General features: G+C 44.1%; 1 protein-coding gene across 2 annotated transcripts in view; it reads left to right on the top strand.

Moving 5' to 3' along the window:
- Positions 1-19,956, top strand: part of LOC126273121 (SET domain-containing protein SmydA-8-like) — a 210,216-nt gene that overhangs the window by 106,754 nt on the left and 83,506 nt on the right. For both annotated transcript variants that reach the window (XM_049976575.1, XM_049976576.1), the window contains exon 5: positions 1,456-1,780. In XM_049976575.1, the coding sequence (XP_049832532.1) occupies positions 1,456-1,780 (325 nt within the window). The remainder of the gene's footprint in view (positions 1-1,455; positions 1,781-19,956) is intronic.

Consider the following 19,956-nt stretch of genomic DNA (forward strand, 5'->3'; position numbering starts at 1 on the left):
GGCATAACAGGTTTTAAGCAAGTATGCTGCTGTTCATGCAAATGTCTTAGACGGCCGTTACAAGAGTCGAGGGGCATGAAAGGGAAGCAGTGCTTGGGAAGGGAGTGAGACAGGGTTGTATTCTCTCCCCGATGTTGTTCAATCTGTATATTAAACAAGCAGTAAAGTAAACAAAAGAAAAATTCGGAGTAGGAATTAAAATCCATGGAAAATAAATAAAAACTTTGCGGTTCACCGATGACATTGTAATTCTGTCAGACAGCAAACATGGAAGAGCAGCTGAACGGAATGGACAGTGTCTTAAAAGGAATATATAAGATGAACATCAACAAAAGCAAAAAGAGAATAATGGATTGTAGTCGAATTAAATCGGATGATGCTGCGGGAATTAGATTAGGAAATGACACTTAAAGTAATAAATGAGTTTTGCTATTTGGGGAGCAAAATAACTGAGGATATAAAATGTAGACTGGCAGTGGCAAGGAAAGGGTTTCTGAAGAAGAGAAATTTGTTAACATCAAGTATAGATTTAAGTGTCAAGAAGTCGTTTCTGAAAGTATTTGTATGGAGTGTAGCCATGTATGGAAGTGAAACGTGGACGACAGTTTAGGCAAGAATAGAATAGCTTTCGAAATGTGGTGCTACAGAAGAATGCTGAAGATTAGATGGGTAGATCACATAACTAATGAGCAGGTATTGAATAGAATTTGAGAGAAGAGAAATATGTGGCTTATCTTAACTAGAAGAAGGGAACGGTTGGTAGGGCATATTCTGAGGCATCAAGGGATCACCAATTTAGTATTGGAGGGCAGTGTGGAGGGTAAAAACCGTAGAGGGTGACAAAGAGATGAATACACAAAGCAGATTCAGAAGGATGTAGGTTGCAGTAGGTACTGGGAGATGAAGCAGCTTGCACAGGTTAAGAGTAGCATGGAGAGCTGCATCAAACCAGTCTCTGGACTGAAGACAACAACAACAACAACATGCTGCCGTTCATGCAAATGTCTTAGCAGGCAATCACCGTTGTCGAAATTTAAAGAACATTGTGTGGCGTCGTAATATAGTGTTTAGTACATGGGAAGTCACGTTTGAAATAGATAAAAACCTTAGTGGGTACCGAGCGAGGTGGCGTAGTGGTTAGCACACTGGACTCGCATTCGGAAGGACGACGGTTCAATCCCGTCTCCGGCCATCCTGATTTAGGTTTTCCGTGATTGCCCTAAATCGTTTCAGGCAAATGCCGGGATGGTTCCTTTGAAAGGGCACGGCCGATTTCCTTCCCAATCCTTTCCTAACCCGAGCTTGCGCTCAGTCTCTAATGACCTAGTTGTCGACGGGACAGTAAACACTAATCACCACCACCACCACCTTAGTGGGTAGTTGGCCTTGTCGACTATTAAGACACTTCGCACAGTGAGAACCGCTTGCAAGTAGGCTACGTGGTGCACGTTGCAGGAATTCGGATCGCTGCTGTCGGCGCTGCGGTGCGGGCGCGGCGGCTGCCCCGGCGCCATAGTGAGCGAGGACCCGCTGGACACGGCGTCCCCGTGGCGCTGCAGCGGCTGCGGCCAGCAGCTGAACGCCACCAAGGTGCGGGCGGTGCAGGCGGCGCTGGGCGCCATGCTGGCCAAGGTGGACACGGGCAGGCCGGAGGCCGTGGCCGCCTACCTGCGCAGCCCGCGAGTCTGCTCGGCGCTCCACCCCTCCAACCAGGTCGCTGTCGAGCTCAAGAGCTGCCTCGTCTGGCTCTACGGCCACACCGACGGGCACAGCTGGCGAGGTTCGTAATGCTGCCGACCAACATTAGGTCCCGGTTTTAAGGGAGATGACTAAAGTGCGCGTCATTTATCACGGCGGCCGAGTTTAGGTTTGTTCTGCGCATCTGACGTCACGAAACACAGTCAGCCAATGAACAGAGAACAACGTCGCCAGAGCTCGACTGCAGTGCAGAGCACGGACGAGTGTTTCAGTAGCAATCTACCGCGTCTGGGCGGGCATGCGCGAACCGCCAAGATAAAAGAATTGAACTCTAACATCTGACCAAGATTTTAGGGGATGCTTAAACCTTTAGTGGGCAAAATTATTGAGCAGTTCTTTTTAATGAATGGAGAGCAGATAGTAGTTAACAGAAAGGTATATTTATCATACAGAATATCAAATTTGCTCCAACTGTGAAAGTGACGTCACACAACAAGGTGGGAAGTATTCTTCCCACTGCCCTTCCTTAGAGTTAAATGACAAATGTATGTCATATTTATATGATAAATTTACTTCTCTTGTTACAATGATTGTTCACAATTACTTGCCATCAAAATTTCTGAAACATGGGTCTATGCAAAGCGGTAATTGACAATATGTACAAACACAGCGAGTGCTCTTTTCCGCAGCTTTGATACTACAATGACGGCAGGTCCAGTGGGTTTCTCCTAAAATGGGTTGATGCTCCCCTACAGCCACATGACGAAAATCTTCAGGTACTTTACCCCTTTTTGCCAGAAAGGCAGGTTTTTGTCCACGCCAATTCGGGATGAGAAGCCAGCGATCAGTTGTCTGGCTAGGTGGATCCTGTATGTGAGCTGATCATGCTGTCCACTTTCTCTTTTACTTATTTTCCCTAGGATAAAACTGTTCACTGCAGCAACGTCCACCAGGAAATAAAATATTCTGTGCCACCATTTTACAGACCGTCTGCCAATAGCATACCTTTCTCGTAACTGATCAAACTTATCGACACCACCCATTATTTTGTTGTATTCTGCCACAACTTCAGGACAAGAAATCTCTATACTAGTACCATCCTTGTTTTCCCTTTTCACTGTGGCTGTTTCTCATGGGTCATGAATTGAGGACAGGAAAGTGACTGGACTGTTATCCATCCATTTTACTGTAGAAATTGCTGCTTTTGTTTCAAACTGGCATTCTCCTCGTTCCAATTTTACGTTTTCCTTCGTAAATTTGGGTAAATCAAAAGTATTTACGTTATACTATATCTCTGAAGGAAAAAAATCACCAAATATCACGCAAACAGCACTGAAAGGCTCCTCTACAGAGCAACACTCAGCTATACAATGCCTCTGCGCGAAGGTACAGCAAAAACGGCGGCAACTTCCGATTGGAAGTAGAACCCTATACTGTTCACTAGGTGGTAGCAACGTACAGAGGTGGGAACAGTGAATCCCACGGGACTAGGAGCGAGTTCATTGTAGTGGGAAGCATGTTTCCTACGGCTCACGAAAGGGTTAAGGGATATTTAGTCGCAATAAATTTCAACTGCACAGGTACACCGAATTTCCTTTCTAGTGGCTAGCTTTGCTGACTTTGGATCACTGGGTCTCTGTTTAGATTGCCGGCCGGTCTGGGGTTTTTCTGCGTCCAGCGGCTGGATGTTTGTGTTGTCCTCATCATTTCATCATGGACAGCGAAAAGATTAGGAATTTGTACGGTAATAACCACACAGTTAGGCTCCCCCCAAACCAAATATGTCATCACCAAATTTTCCTGGATTGGATGTCAGTGGAGAAATATAAAAAGACATATTTTTCTTATTTTGTAAGGAGCACATTGTGCTCATATGTGAGCGATCTAGATGGTTGTAAAACAATAAACTGGTAGCCAAGATAGCACGAATTCTTTTTATTTCATGATAACCGGTTTCGGCGAAACTAAAGCAGTCATCATCGAATCTTAGGACACTTACAGGTTACAATATCAAGGCAAACAATGGTGATATTACTAGTTGCCTATAACACGCAGGCCTTACATAATTGTCAAACGTAGCGCACAAGCGTCCAAGCGAGAGCTTGCGCTTGTGTGTGATGCAGACCGTAACATTTGTCATCTCTCTTGGACGCTTATGTGCTACGTACGACAATTTCGTAAGGCCTGCGTGTTATAGGCAACTAGTAATACCACCATTGTTTGCCTTGATATTGTAACCTGTAAGTGTCCTAAGATCCGATGACGGCGGCTTTAGTTTCGCCGAAACCGGTAATCATGAAATAAAAAGAATTCCTGCAATCTTGACTACCAATTTATTGTTTTATATTTTTCTTCCTTCTATTCTCGTACGGTATTATATTTCGAAGTGAGTTCACAAATTTAAAGGGAGCTATTACAGTGAAAATCGTGTAGTAACTCATTTGTGATGTAAATTTAGAAATGAGTATTACATTCTTTCGCTACTGCCTTTATCCCGCATTGTGCGCAGGGTTGGCAGGGTTAAGTACGGATCTGGCATAGTTAAGGGGTGGCCGGATACCCTTCCTGCCCCATCCCATAACCTCCGGGGTGGCATTAGTGTTCCCCAGCTGTGCGCGTCTAGTGTAGATCTTGAAACAGTGAGAATGTATTTCAAATGTCTGCGAGTCGTGTAACTAAGGAGGGACGTGGGGACCAGCATGGTGTTCACCTAATAGGGTGTGGGAAACCACCTAAAAACCACATCCAGGCTGGCCGGCACACGGGATGCCGTCGTTAGTCCGCCAGGCGGATTCAGTCCGGGGCCGTCGCGCCTGCCCGTGTCCAGGAAGCAGCGCATTAGCGCTCTCGGCTATCCTGGCGGGTCAGAAATGACTATTACATTAAAGTGCTCTAAATATTTGTTATATTAAAACATGTCGAACCTAAGAGTATCCTCTCATTCCTAGATCTGTGGAATGGAAAATGAATCTAATCCAAACAAAACAATTTTTGTTCATCGCATATCGTACACAAATATAATCAAACATTCATATTCAACCCTACAAGCAGTTAGTTGGAGCTCCATATCCGGTCGACCCCTTGGTGCAACGGATCCAGCAGTCCCTCCATTCCTTTGCTGATGATGGCTCTCGTGTCAGCTTTCTGTGGGTTCCCGGCCATGAAGGAGTGCCTGGGAATGAGGCTGCTGATGCTGCAGCCAAGGCTGCACTCCTCCTGCCTCGGCCAGCCTGCCATTGTGTCCCGTCATCTGACATTAGTGGGGTTCTTTGAAAGAGGCTTGTATCATTGTGGTGGGATACTTGGTCATCCCTTCAAGGAAACAAGGTCCGGGCCGTAAAACCGTTCCCAACTGCTTGGACAACCTCCTCCCGACCATCTCGGCGAGAAGAGGTCCTTCTGACCAAGTTGCGGATTGGGCATTGCCGGTTTAGCCACCGCTACCTGCTCTCCGGTGACCCAGCCCCACAGTGCCCATGTGGTCATGCATTGACAGTGCGCCATGTTTTATTGTCGCGTCCCGTTTTAGTCAATCTCGTGTTGTCCTGTCTCTGCCATCTACTTTACAGGATATTTTAGCTGATGACTCTCGAGCAGCTGCTCGTGTTCTTCGTTTTATTACTTTGACTGGCTTTTTCAAAGACATCTTTCACTTATTTTATCTGCATCTTTGTAAGAACTTTCTGGTGTTCTTCCCCCCCCCCCCCCCCCCCCTTGAGTTTTACTAGATTCTATGTGCTCTTACAATTGTGACTGGGCGCTAATGACCTCAGTAGTTGAGCGCCCTTAAACCCCAAACAAAAAAAAAGCACTTAGTTACAGAAGCTGCAGAACTCTGCTGTGCAAATATAAAATACTCCTTGCAGTTGATTGATTTCAATCGTAAGCTTTGACTTTATCAATTCGCTGCTGTTTCTCTCAGTCCACTTACTGCGTGTTCAGAAAGGAGAAATTCCCATCTCTGCCGCACTCTGGCAATGAAAGAATTCACTGGCGACGAACGAAAATTTGCACCAAGGTCAGGGTTTCGAGCCCTGGTCTGCTGCTTACTAGGTACGTCACTTTGAACAAAGGCTAAATACAGTTGCACCGACTGTCCAAGCACGCCTCCCTCCTCAGTCAACATTCTCATTTACCACACACAACCGAAGTAGTGCCCTTAGCCCTTTTTCCTGTTTGCTCGTCGCATCGCCTAAAGTCCCGCTGCAGGAATAAACATGGAAATGGTGTCTGTTCTTTCTGTCGTGTCTGAAAAAACACACGACTCATTTGTCACCTCGTTCACAAGAGAGAGAGAGAGAGAGAGTACTCTTTCGAAGCAAAATGTTTTTGTGTCGTATGAGACAATTGACAAATAACGCAACGAGCGTATTTAAACATAGTCTGCTTAATCCTCTTTTGCGATTGCTTGTTACTTCCATGTGTTAAAGGTACGACAGCTGCTGATCGGTACGAGGCGAGCACACCCGTAGGTTGCAAGTGCAGTACTGACCGAGGAACAAGGGACCATTCTCGCTGTGACGACCCCTCCAAAAGCCTAGCCCGTGTCATGCATTCTCCACTCCACGACTTCGTTTCGTAGAAGAACGAAGCGCAAAATGATTGTCCACAAAAGTATGACCAACAGATTTCGAAAACCCTACGAAATCTGTTAGGGAACTTGCTCTATCGATAGTAATTTGCGGCATTATTAATTACAATAGTGTTCGCTGGCGAAATACACGGGAGAAACATGCGGTCAATAAGGGAGCGCGGGGATCAAGAGAATATAGCTCAAATACGGGATGTCCTGGAATTACGTGAAAGTTCGTCATCCTAGTGTTGTCTGTTGTCTGATACTTATAGGTTCAGTTTTTTTTTTTTTTTTTTTTTTTAGGATCTCAGATTTTTGTCTTCATCGGCTCTGTTTGACAACTACTCGTTTTCTGTAGAAGTATTCCCATTACTGTAATGTGTAAAAGGCGGTGGGTAGAACTTACTAACTAGCAACTTCTGTATATCTTTTTCCTTTTTGGAGCTTAAGAACGTTTTGAATGTAACAATAAGTACAAATTACCTTGCGAGGTGAGTGTAAAATGACTGGTTCCCCGTCATTACGATAAATGGTGCAAAATTATCCGTGTAACATAAAACTAACCAAGCCCTTGACAGAGTTACCAGTACGCCCGCCGATTCCTTAAACAGTCGAACTCCCACGTATAAAACGGCTTCAAACGTCTGATTAACTCATAAATGAGTTAATGTATTGAATATTTGACGTTATGCATGCAAAACCATTATGACAGAAGATGCGAAACCCCCATTATATTGGTTTTATTACCTTCGTATTATTCACCCATTGAGTAATGGAGTTCTCAAAAGTTTCGAAATTAAGTGTAAAGTTTGCTGGAAGTAGCTGAGTGCTCTCTTTCTCAAATACTGGATGAATATATTGTGATGCTTGACTTGGCGCGCTGTGACTTACCTGATTACATTACACACACACACACACACACACACACACACACACACACACACACTTTTTAAGTGATATTTTACCTATTAATGACTAATTACGACAGCATTTTAAAATTTCGGTCCATAATTTTTTTTGTCAACGTTTACAGCGGAGATCAGAGGAAATACAGTAAATCGCCTGCCTCGAGGGTATTAGATTACAGAAGGTTGATAGCTCCGGCCGAGTTGGCAGGAATGTTTGGCTGAAGTAGTAAGATATTACTGCTTTCACTCAAGTTATTGTTCTAACGAGCACATTTGTTTAGTGAGAAGTCGCTGAGGCATGTGCGGCTCACGTTGGTTCCGTTGCCATCGTGTAACAGGGATAGTGGCATTGCGTTTTCTTCTTGTACACTCCTGGAAATGGAAAAAAGAACACATTGACACCGGTGTGTCAGACCCACCATATTTGCTCCGGACACTGCGAGAGGGCTGTACAAGCAATGATCACACGCACGGCACAGCGGACACACCAGGAACCGCGGTGTTGGCCGTCGAATGGCGCTAGCTGCGCAGCATTTGTGCACCGCCGCCGTCAGTGTCAGCCAGTTTGCCGTGGCATACGGAGCTCCATCGCAGTCTTTAACACTGGTAGCATGCCACGACAGCGTGGACGTGCACCGTATGTGCAGTTGACGGACTTTGAGCGAGGGCGTATAGTGGGCATGCGGGAGGCCGGGTGGACGTACCGCCGAATTGCTCAACACGGGGTGCGTGAGGTCTCCACAGTACATCGATGTTGTCGCCAGTGGTCGGCGGAAAGTGCACGTGCCCGTCGTCCTCGGACCGGACCGCAGCGACGCACGGATGCACGCCAAGACCGTAGGATCCTACGCAGTGCCGTAGGGGACCGCACTGCCACTTCCCAGCAAATTAGGGACACTGTTGCTCCTGGGGTATTGGCGAGGACCATTCGCAACCGTCTCCATGAAGCTGGGCTACGGTCCCGCACACCGTTAGGCCGTCTTCCGCTCACGCCCCAACATCGTGCAGCCCGCCTCCAGTGGTGTCGCGACAGGCGTGAATGGAGGGACGAATGGAGACGTGTCGTCTTCAGCGATGAGAGTTGCTTCTGCCTTGGTGCCAATGATGGTCGTATGCGTGTTTGGCGCAGTGCAGGTGAGCGCCACAATCAGGACTGCATACGACCGAGGCACACAGGGCCAACACCCGGCATCATGGTGTGGGGAGCGATCTCCTACACTGGCCGTACACCTCTGGTGATCGTCGAGGGGACACTGAATAGTGCACGGTACATCCAAACCGTCATCGAACCCATCGTTCTACCATTCCTAGACCCGCAAGGGAACTTGCTGTTCCAACAGGACAATGCACGGCCGCATGTATCCCGTGCCACCCAACGTGCTCTAGAAGGTGTAAGTCAACTACCCTGGCCAGCAAGATCTCCGGATCTGTCCCCCATTGAGCATGTTTGGGACTGGATGAAGCGTCGTCTCACGCGGTCTGCACGTCCAGCACGAACGCTGGTCCAACTGAAGCGCCAGGTGAAAATGGAATGGCAAGCCGTTCCACAGGACTACATCCAGCATCTCTACGATCGTCTCCATGGGAGAATAGCAGCCTGCATGCTGCGAAAGGTGGATATACACTGTACTAGTGCCGACATTGTGCATGCTCTGTTGCCTGTGTCTATGTGCCTGTGGTTCTGTCAGTGTGATCATGTGATGTATCTGACCCCAGGAATGTGTCAATAAAGTTTCCCCTTCCTGGGACAATGAATTCACGGTGCTATTATGTCAATTTCCAGGAGTGTATTTGCTGGCACCACTAAGCTTGTTAGCGTTGTCTGTCCGTGAGTGGTGGCAGCAGCAGCGTTTGTCGATATCTAGTACCGTGGTATTTTTGGAAGGACGTAAAGTGTTTCTGGGTCGGGTGTGTCGGTGGTTCGGCTGGGACAGAGCTGGAGGGAGGTCCAGCAGTGCGAGGACATGCCAGTACTGCTGGCAGCATGCAGACATTGCCGAATCGACGGGCTGTAGTTGTGAGGGCCACAACCTCGTTGTCCACCTTAACCAGGATGTTTGAGTTGAGTGAACATTAACCCAGTCGTGAAACCTCCACTCTTTTGAGATCACCCCAATTGTTCATGCGTTGCTGCTCGCAATATTGCTGAGATTAAGTACAACGTGTGGAGTGTTTGGAGTTAGTGAAATTAATTAGCCATCCTCTGTTATTATTAATCATTTAATTCCTTGTGTTTATTGATGAAGTTCAACCAGCGATATTTTTCTGCCTAGTGGCCGCTGACGCCCCAGTTACCTGCCCTGGAGGTTAGCGTCTTTTCGGGACAGTATGCCTTTCCTCGTCTTGCCGCTGCTGTCCGGTAAGGCATGTAGTTCGACAGCATCCTTGATTGTGGTTTGGATATTTGTTTTTTTTTTCTGGACTACCTTGTTCTTACTGGTTCCTTCTGCTTCTGGATGTTCTAAATACTGGTTTCTGAAGACACAGTGGTGTCCGCCGGTTCCGCCTTGCCTCGGTTATTCCATCGTTCTATTGGTTGCCAGACTTTAAGTAGATTTTGTAAGAGTGTTGGTCTGCATTTAAACTGTCACCAGTTCGAATTGCCATCCGGTTAAGTGAGTACAACTCTTGGCTGCCTGTCTCGTCGGTTACGAAGTTGAACGACTTTTCCCAGGCCGATCCTTGAAGCACTGCCTGAGGCCCACTTCTCTTGGTCTGATCATATTGTGATCTTTTTTTTAAATATTTTATTCTCTCTTGGAGGAGTTTACCTGTTTTTCAGAATTGTTATCTAGGCATTCAGCCGTTAAATTGTTTGAGTTACTAACATTGGGGCCTTCAGCTGACAAATAATTTGAATTTCTGGTCCTTAAGGCCTTCAGCCGTGAATGCAATTCGTCTACAGAATTTTTAATTAGATATTGTCTGAAGTGAAATTTGATAATTGGTTCTTATTGTCAAACTTATATGCAACTTGTTCCAAATAGTGTACGTGATTTAAAAAGAAAACTGAGCAACCAACGGTAACTGAATAAGGCTCCGTCCACGCTGATATCCGCCTTTCCCTAAGTACCACGTTTCAGTAGCACCAAAATCTCTTACAAGAATGTCAGAAGCTCTTAATAATTACTAGAAGGGATCTCTATCAGAGACGAGTGCATTCACTATCGCTCGGTCTGCTGACTACTGGCAACTTGGCTTAACATACCAGTCATCAGCACTTCCAACCAAATCACTAGCACTGAAGGGCACTTGGCCTACTGCACAAGAGAAAATTGCAAAGCAGTGACTTGCTGCTACTATTCACTGAAATTCCTGTATTCTAGCTCTTTGAGACAGGCAATTCCTGTTCAGCAATATTCCAATGATGTCTATAAAACGCTGAATACCTTGCAGTTTGAGTGTCACCTTCTCGTAGTCGATATCTACTGCTCCATCAGCTGTTGCTGCGAAGCTTTACGGCCCTCTGACTACTGGGTACTGACATGGTCACTCCTAATCTGCTGCTGACTGACCGTTTATTTCGTTGTTAAGTGACTCTGGGAGCATCTGGCCCTCTTCAGTATGTCTGGAACACTCACTTCGAAACTTCCCTCGATACGTGATCACCTTAAAGTTCGATTATTGGTCTAAATTCCACCCGAGATTCTTCCATTACACATTTTGGAACTCGTCCTCGACCCTTCGCATCCTTCGGCGAGGTATAAAGAGTAGTTTTTACTCTCGTATTTGGCCATCCTCTCGCAATCAGTGTCCATTTATTTGGGAAGCATTATCTTCTCCCAGTACCCTGTTTTTCTTCGATCCCTCACGTACGCAGGTCGGCCACACTATGAAACCCTGGATAATCAATTTTGTTACGACCTGACATGCGATTAAAATTATTAAAGGTTTCTAAGGTCACAACAGTACAATGGACGTGAGTCAGGCCAGTTTTGCTAGAGTACTCTTCAAACAGCACAAACAACAGTCTCAGCACGAACTGGCAGTCTTTCACTCTCCAACGTGGCGTCCACTATTTCAAACCTTCCTGGTAGATTAATCAGCATGCCGGACTAGCACTAAAATTTGCGACCTTTAATTTCTACAGGTAATGCTCTTACGTACTCAGTACCAAGTCACGATTCATGACACGACACATTCCCACTGTTCTACTTCGGCAAGTCCTTCTCTCTTACCTTCCGAACTGCGCAGTTTTCCTGCATATGGACTAGCACTGCTGGAAGAAAAGACGCTCCGAGCCCTAGGCTGTGGTTAAACCATTTCTCTACAGTGTCCTCCCTTCTGAGAATGCTACTCCCGCAAAGTATGCATGGGAAACAGTGTGCAGTTCAGGAAGTATATGTGACGTACTGGCCAAAGTAAATTAGTGAGGACCGATAATGAATCATGCCCGAATATATTTGTTCCCTAAGAGCATTGCCTGTTAAAGGTAACATCCTGTCTTAATGTCCTGGTTCGGTACGAAGTTTGAATCTGCCAGGAAGTGCCTTGTATACAGTTGATACAAGAATTAGCGTGAGCAAGAAACAGGCAGCAAGCATGTACAATATTATCGAGAAGAGTAAATCCAGACAGATCGATCTGAATTTTTACTACGCAGCAAATCACCTCGCACCTCTAAAGCGGACAATAATAAACACTAAGGTCAAGAAAACAGTTTTTTTTACTATAACTTGCACTGCAGATGTGTTAAACAGACTTTGAAAAATGTAGGAAGGGTAAGGCAGTCAATCTGAATGATTTGTGGTTCTTTGGGCCTCACCACAGCTAGCTATTACAGTTGCTGATGAATTCAGCCCACCCTGCTAGATATAAAAAATAGGTAGGCATCAGATGGGTGTGGGGGGGGGGGTGTAAGAGATGGTAGAGGGGTGGTACGTCACGCAGGGAACTATACTAAGGCAAAACAGACTGGTTTTATTGGACAAAAGATAATGAAAGTGCTTTCTCTTCAGCTCTCTAGCCTAACGAACTTTCTCTCTCTCTCTCTCTCTCTCTCTCTCTCTCTCTCTCTCTCTCTCTCTCTCTGTGTAATTTATCGCCTCTCTTCATACTGTTTCCTGTTATGCAGTGGCGGCACATACAGTTGGTAAGGAAACCTGTGAAGTACTGGCAATAACGGTTTTCCCAACCAACTTTGTACTGTACATTCGCTTCAGAATTTTTGACTGTAAATAACTTGTCCATCGTAGCAGCTATGTCATTTGTTTACAGAAAGGAGCAATGCTTTCTAACGAATGGTCTAACCCACTTCTCTACTAAAATTGGCTATACTCTCAAAAAGACTCGGTCGCATTAACTATGCCCATGTCAATCGCAGTCTCAGAATTTGATTTAAAAATGAAATTGTAACGACTTTCTAAGCCTTTTACTATAGCTCACACTAATGAATTTGTTGCATGAAAAGTCGTTTACGCCGCTAGCGTGTTCAATATACGCGTTCTGAAATGCAGAAGAATGTTTTGGAAATAGCCCTTGAAATGATTTCTCCAGTAATTTGTTAAAACGTTGGGCACCTGGACACAGAGCCCAATACGTGCTGATGCTGTGAATCAGCGATGGATGGGAAAGTAATCATTTCCTTACACTGTAGTAGTTGCAGAAACAGAGACGTGCGCAATAAAAATAATTTAATATTAATGTTACGTTTGAAATTTCAGAACTGAGGACAGAGGAACTAAGTTTAAAAAGTGGCGTCAATTAATGATACTTAAGAGTTTTATATGAACATAATCTGTGTTTTTTAAATTTAGTTGGGATAGTGGTTTTTTGTCTCTGACTTGACCCTTCCAGAAGCAGCAGGTCATATCGCTTGCCTGTTACTGTTATAGGATGGGTAAGTGATGCAGTCTCGCTCGCTGTGAATCTGAGCACGTTCTCACTCTTTTCAGCTCGCGAAGGTCCGAAAAGGTGGCAGAGCTCGCCATTGCTGCCAGGAATAAAAGCGCCGCACAAGCTTCTTTTAGTTGTCATTGACATGGCTCCACACTGTTAGCAGTCAATTTCTTGTGACCTTGCAAGGGCTGACTCTCCCGTTCGTTCAGTGCCATCCTTAGTTTGTGTCTCGTTTGGTCGTCAAGTCTTCGCATACTGCCAATTCGCACTAGCTGGAACAGATTGCTTTACGAATTATTCTAAATGCTGAATGAGCAACTTGCGCTCCACATTTTATCGGGATTTTTTAAGGAAAATAAAACACACTAATTTACTAGATAATTCTCTATTTACTACCAGGAAATCCAGTAAGATACTAAAATTATTTACCATGTTTTATCAGAAAGTATACATGATATATAATTCAAATTTCATATTGTGAAATCTGACTGTAAATATATTTTACTGCAAACTTAACTTACATGGAATATTAATCACAAAATGCAACTTTTTAATGTAATTATGTTAACACATCAATTATTTTCTCTCTCTCTCTCTCTCTCTCTCTCTCTCTCTCTCTCTCTCTCTCTCTCTCTCTCTCTCTCTCTCTCTCTCTCTCTCTCTCTCTCTCTCTGTGTGTGTGTGTGTGTGTGTGTGTGTGTGTGTGTGTGTGTGTGTGTGTGTGTGTGTGTGTGTGTGTGCGCTGATTAAAGAAATTATGAAAAAGATTTTAAAGTCCAATTTCAGTCTATCATTGACAATTCCATTGTTTCATTCATTTAAGTTTTACTATTTATTTTTGGTCAGTATCAACTAGAGGACCCACTCAATATACCTTGCGAGTCTTCTTTCACTCTGGAGCCTGCCTGTTGTAACAGTAGTTACTCCAATGAGTGTCACCTTCCCTGTATGGGTCAGAGCTGAACCACTTCATCTACCTTGATATCTTTTCACATTTGAAGCAACATACACAAATGACACTTTGCCTTTGCCTTCTTATCAATGAACCTCTTCCTTTTTTGTTCCTCTGCCTGAGTCTTAAAATTTAAATTATATTTAACTTACTATTTATCTATCTTGTTGACATTTCACGAATGGTGTAGTAATTTAACAAAATATGTATTCAAGTTACCTCCTTCCACCTTACCTATTGTTCAGTTGGGTTCCTCATTTTCATCTTAAGAAGCAAATAAGGTGAAATAGTCTTACACTTAGCTTGCAAAGGTGCCTCTTTGTGTTTCGTTCTTAAACGTTTGCACAACTCTTCTAATTTTCTTCTAGACTTGATGCAAAACACCTTGATATCATTTGTTAAATCCTGTGTGTCCATGTTCCATTCCAATTCGAAAGCAGAAAAAAAGCATCAGGTGTTTTCCCTGTCCTGAGATGAATTCCCTCTCATTCTGAACTATTGCAGAAATAGCACCTGTCCAGTCAGTCTACTACACATCAACCTACAAACCTTAAAAATGTTTTCTCTCTTCTGTACCATAGGAATTTTCCAAATACCTGTTAACCCCAGATAATGGTCTCTGTTTCACACTCTGAGACACCTGAAATTCACTCAGATTTCGTCACAGTACTACTGGTGAAAGCTATGGTGTTGTGCATGTCTTATCCACTATGTTGGACAAGTTGGTAAGGTTCCACCACATTATCATAAGACACTTTCAGTGCCCATACAGAATCGTGGCTGAGATAAGGACTACTTAATAATACCTCTTTGGCTAATTCACTCTTTAAATCTTCAAAGACTTACTGGTATTAGTCAGTTCAGACGATAGTAGCATCAGTTTTCACAGTTCTGTGAAACACGTTATTAAATGCTTGGTTTGACACATTTGCAGAAGAACCGCATAATCCTATAAATGGATTCGTGTTTTTTTATTCTGAAATGTACACAAATCTTGTATCCCTATCTTCTGGATCTTTGCTAATCCCTTCAGCAAAAAAATGAGGTTTCTCCCACAAACTTAACTTTGACCATAAAAGGGTCATGACCTCTCTAAGAGCTACAAAAACTGCTCTATTTCACAATGTTCTTTCTAAGTCTTGGTTGTGATTAACAAATTTATGTATACTTTCATTTGAGAACTTAGCTCCCAAGACTTGATTTCAATCTATGTTAAAGTCTGAAATTGAAATATTGAAAACAAAGGGCATTAACTTTGACTGGTAGCTATTCCCCCTATGTAGAAGTGCTGTATACTTCATTTTGTCGGTTTCTGAACGTACCTATCTGTCAAACAAACTATGCATGCATTTTACACCATGTAACTTAAACATCAACTGATGTTCATTCTCTGAGCTGTTGATTTCTTTCATTGCTGTAGTATTCAGTTTTTGGGCATCGAAGAGTCTTACACCCACTTCTTTATTCCGCACAACTATGGGAGAAATATTATAGTAAGTTTTACTCCCCTCAATAATGCCTCATTGTATCATTTATTCCAATTACCCGTATGGCGACTTGCGGAGTATCTGTATAGATGTAGAAGTGGCATGGTTTTTGTTCTTTTATTTCTAATTATTTGCATAATCAAGGATGTGTTTAGGATTATCTGAAGACTTCCCTATGTTTCCATATTAAATCCTTTGTTACTTTATGCTTCTGTAACTCCACTAATTAGTGACAAAATTTACTTTACTCTTCTCACATATATTTACCCATACAATTGTGGCTCTGTATGGATTCAAACTAACCTTCAATTTCAGTTTACGCTAGCTGAGAAGCACAGTGTTGCCCAGGTATTTATAAATTCTAGTATTCTGTTAAATCATCTCCTCCTCCGCCCCTCTGTGTTCATGTCCTCTCCTCTTCCCCCCTCCGCCCGTCTCTGCAGTCATGGTTGTCCACTTCTATACTGCCTCCAACGCATTCCGTTGGTACCTGCACAGTGCATCAGTCATGGAGGAAATCCAGTTGGACAGGTGGTTCTCTCTGTGCTTCACAGTAAACAACTATTTTTTCATACTCACCCACACCTCTATTGGAAATATGTATTCTTACCTCTACAGAACTTATTTCCAGACAGAAAGCAGTATGTGTACGAAGTTCAAAGTTTGGCTGAAATTGATCTGGAGGTGCAGAATGAGAGGTCTTGCATACATGCAAACATTTTCATAACACAGGGATATTGAGATAATACGCACAGCTTTGGCCCCTTAACTACCTCAATATGGGATCCTCATTTGTATATACGTCAGTATGCCATTTTTCATACACGCATAGGTCCTTTAACAATTAATTTCCACTTTGTATTTGCTTAGACGCTACCAGAAATTCTTATTCCAGCAACAAATCTCCTACATAAAATTCCACAAATACTTGTTTCTGACCCAGTTTCCCACTAATTCGACTCCAGTTGAAGGCATTTACACTGTTTCCCCTATTACCTAATTCATTCGTATATGCACTCAGAACTGTTAATTACTTCACTTCTAGTACCCTGTTAGAAATCTTCGATTTAATGAGAGGTAATTTATTATTTCTTTTGCACTTCCTCTTCCAAGAGATCATTTCAAATTAATTCGTTCTCTCTCTCTTCTAACCCATATTGCTTTTGCAAACTGCTCCCTCCATTCCTATTCACTGCCAAATGACAGGTCACCTTTTGACTGGTAGCTGCCACTGAAGAAACTTTCAGTCCAATCTTTACCCTTATGAAATCCTAACTTCCTGTACCATCTCGGTTTCTTCACTTGTCTACTTATTGCATTCTCATGTGGTGACGCTTTTTCTTTGTCCTCTTCCATCTTTCTTCATAGTTTTACAGCTCACCGACTGTCTTACACCATTGACTTTCTATTAATTACGGTCACACTATTGTCTCCCATTTGTCCCGTATATATCTGTTACATATATGGTTCAACTTACTTTCAGTATCACCAATTTCATCTTTCAAAAGTTATCCTACTCTGGGTGTTGCTGCAAATTTATGGTCTACGCCTCCTCTCTATTTCCTTTACGTCCTCCTCACTGCCATTACGCACTCACTATTGTATACCTCAATTCTTGATACATTACTGCAATTATTCTCCTCATTATCAAATGTGGACAGTTTGTGATGATCATTATTAATTTCAAATTCAACAACAACTGCCACTGATATTTTTATTGGCTCCAACTCATACTGTCGCCATATTGCAAGTAAAGTGTGCTCTATAGGATTAGCCACAATTTTGGCTACCATTGATACAGAAGGAAATAGGACTGGCTGATCATGTAGCTGGTCCACTTCTTGGCACTTGTTAATTCTCGTATGAGGAATTCAGATATTTGTAAATTATTAATGGTATTGGTTTTAAAAGTTGGAATTTAATTATAGCTTTTAAGTACAGTTGCTTGCAAAATGGGTTTCCTTTTACGGTTTCAAATCTAATTGTTAAGAGGCCTATGTATTTATTTTAGTATGATTTTAAGAAATTTTGTGCTATTCTTTATATTAGTCACTACATAACTGAAGATTTTTAAACTTTTTAAGAGGTATGTTTAGACTAGCTTTATTGTTACAACCAAAGGCCAATAAACAAAAGGAACGTCCCCTAACAATCAGCTCTCTTTCTTCCTTTCCCTTTTCTCAGCTTCCCAAAACTCCACTAAATCAGCGGAGGCACACAGCTTCTCTCCACATTCTGCAAAACTTTCATCTGGATGCATTTTCCTTTAATTATCCGCAACATCCAGCGTCATATGAGCCTCACTCCCCCCTTATACGTTTGCTTTCCACACTATCAGTCCAGTCCTGCTTCTCCTACCGAATAAAAATTTTCCCCATTAACACTGATACTTACTATTTCGCAGTTTTGCTGGCCTTTTGACCCACATATAACGTTTATCCAAACTAGCTATGTAATTCATGCCATTTCCTCGGATTTCCTGTTTCGAACCAGTTAATCTGCTTGTTTCCGTATCAGGATCGCACTCTTTAGAAGTAACTGGCCTTTTTCTGAACAATCTCTACCATTTTGATGGCACCCAGGTCTTCATGGTTGCTTGTTGTAGCTCCCATCTTATATTAATAATTGGCTCGAGCATCCTGGACATTCCACCTTCTCTCTGGAACTCGACGCCCTCTCCCCTGTAGCAGCAATCGACTTTATTTATAATTTTCAAAAATTTCTCTGTTTCATCCAATAATGCTCACATGCTTCTGCATTTCCTTTGAAACCTTATTACGTAGATCATCGATCATGTCTATTCCGCCAGTAGGTTGGTCAAGTTATTTTATTATCCTACACAAACTTCCACAATATTACTTCATGAAACATATAGTTTCTCCTACACTGTGGAGCATCTCAAAGTTCCACTCGATTCTCCGTTTGCTGCTTCTTCGATCACAACTCGGATCGAAACATGATTTCACCTAACATGTCTCATACCTCCAATTCCTGCCGATCGTTTAAATCCAAACTTCTCGTTTGTCAAATATCTTTTGGTTTCATTGTTCACTCTATTAGATACTATTCTTATCAATAATTGAGATATGATGTGCTACGGTGCGATATTCCTTCCATTTTATAGTTTGATTTCCTGTTACGAGACGTTTAAAAATATTCTTGAATTCACTACGTTTCACATACACTCCTGGAAATTGAAATAAGAACACCGTGAATTCATTGTCCCAGGAAGGGGAAACTTTATTGACACATTCCTGGGGTCAGATACATCACATGATCACACTGACAGAACCACAGGCACATAGACACAGGCAACAGAGCATGCACAATGTCGGCACTAGTACAGTGTATATCCACCTTTCGCAGCAATGCATGCTGCTATTCTCCCATGGAGACGATCGCAGAGATGCTGGATGTAGTCCTGTGGAACGGCTTGCCATGCCATTTCCACCTGGCGCCTCAGTTGGACCAGCGTTCGTGCTGGACGTGTAGACCGCGTGAGACGACGCTTCATCCAGTCCCAAACACGCTCAATGGGGGACAGATCCGCAGATCTTGCTGGCCAGGGTAGTTGACTTACACCTTCTAGAGCACGTTAGGTGGCACGGGATACATGCTGATATGCATTGTCCTGTTGGATCAGCAAGTTCCCTTTCCGGTCTAGGAATGGTAGAAGGATGGGTTCGATGACGGTTTGGATGTACCGTGCACTATTCAGTGTCCTCTCGATGATCACCAGAGGTGTACGCCCAGTGTAGGAGATCGCTCCCCACACCATGATGCCGGGTGTTGGCCCTGTGTGCCTCGGTCGTATGCAGTCCTGATTGTGGCGCTCACCTGCACAGCGCCAAACACGCATACGACCATCATTGGCACCAAGGCAGAAGCGACTCTCATCGCTGAAGACGACACGTCTCCATTCGTCCCTCCATTCACGCCTGTCGCGACACCACTGGAGGCTGGCTGCACGATGTTGGGGCGTGAGCGGAAGACGGCCTAACGGTGTGCGGGACCGTAGCCCAGCTTCATGGAGACGGTTGAGAATGGTCCTCGCCGATACCCCAGGAGCAACAGTGTCCCTAATTTGCTGGGAAGTGGCGGTGCGGTCCCCTACGGCACTGCGTAGGATCCTACGGTCTTGGCGTGCATCCGTGCGTCGCTGCGGTCCGGTCCCAGATCGAAGAGCACGTGCACCTTCCGCCGACCACTGGCGACAACATCGATGTACTGTGGAGACCTCACGCCCCACGTGTTGAGCAATTCGGCGGTACGTCCACCCGGCCTCCCGCATGCCCGCTATACGCCCTCGCTCAAAGTCCGTCAACTGCACATACGGTTCACGTCCACGCTGTCGCGGCATGCTACCAGTGTTAAAGACTGCGATGGAGCTCCGTATGCCACGGCAAACTGGCTGACACTGACGGCGGCGGTGCATAAATGCTGCGCAGCTAGCGCCATTCGACGGCCAACACCGCGGTTCCTGGTGTGTCCGCTGTGCCG

The sequence above is a fragment of the Schistocerca gregaria genome, chromosome 5 (genome assembly GCF_023897955.1).
Source record: "Schistocerca gregaria isolate iqSchGreg1 chromosome 5, iqSchGreg1.2, whole genome shotgun sequence".
NCBI lineage: Eukaryota > Metazoa > Arthropoda > Insecta > Orthoptera > Acrididae > Schistocerca > Schistocerca gregaria.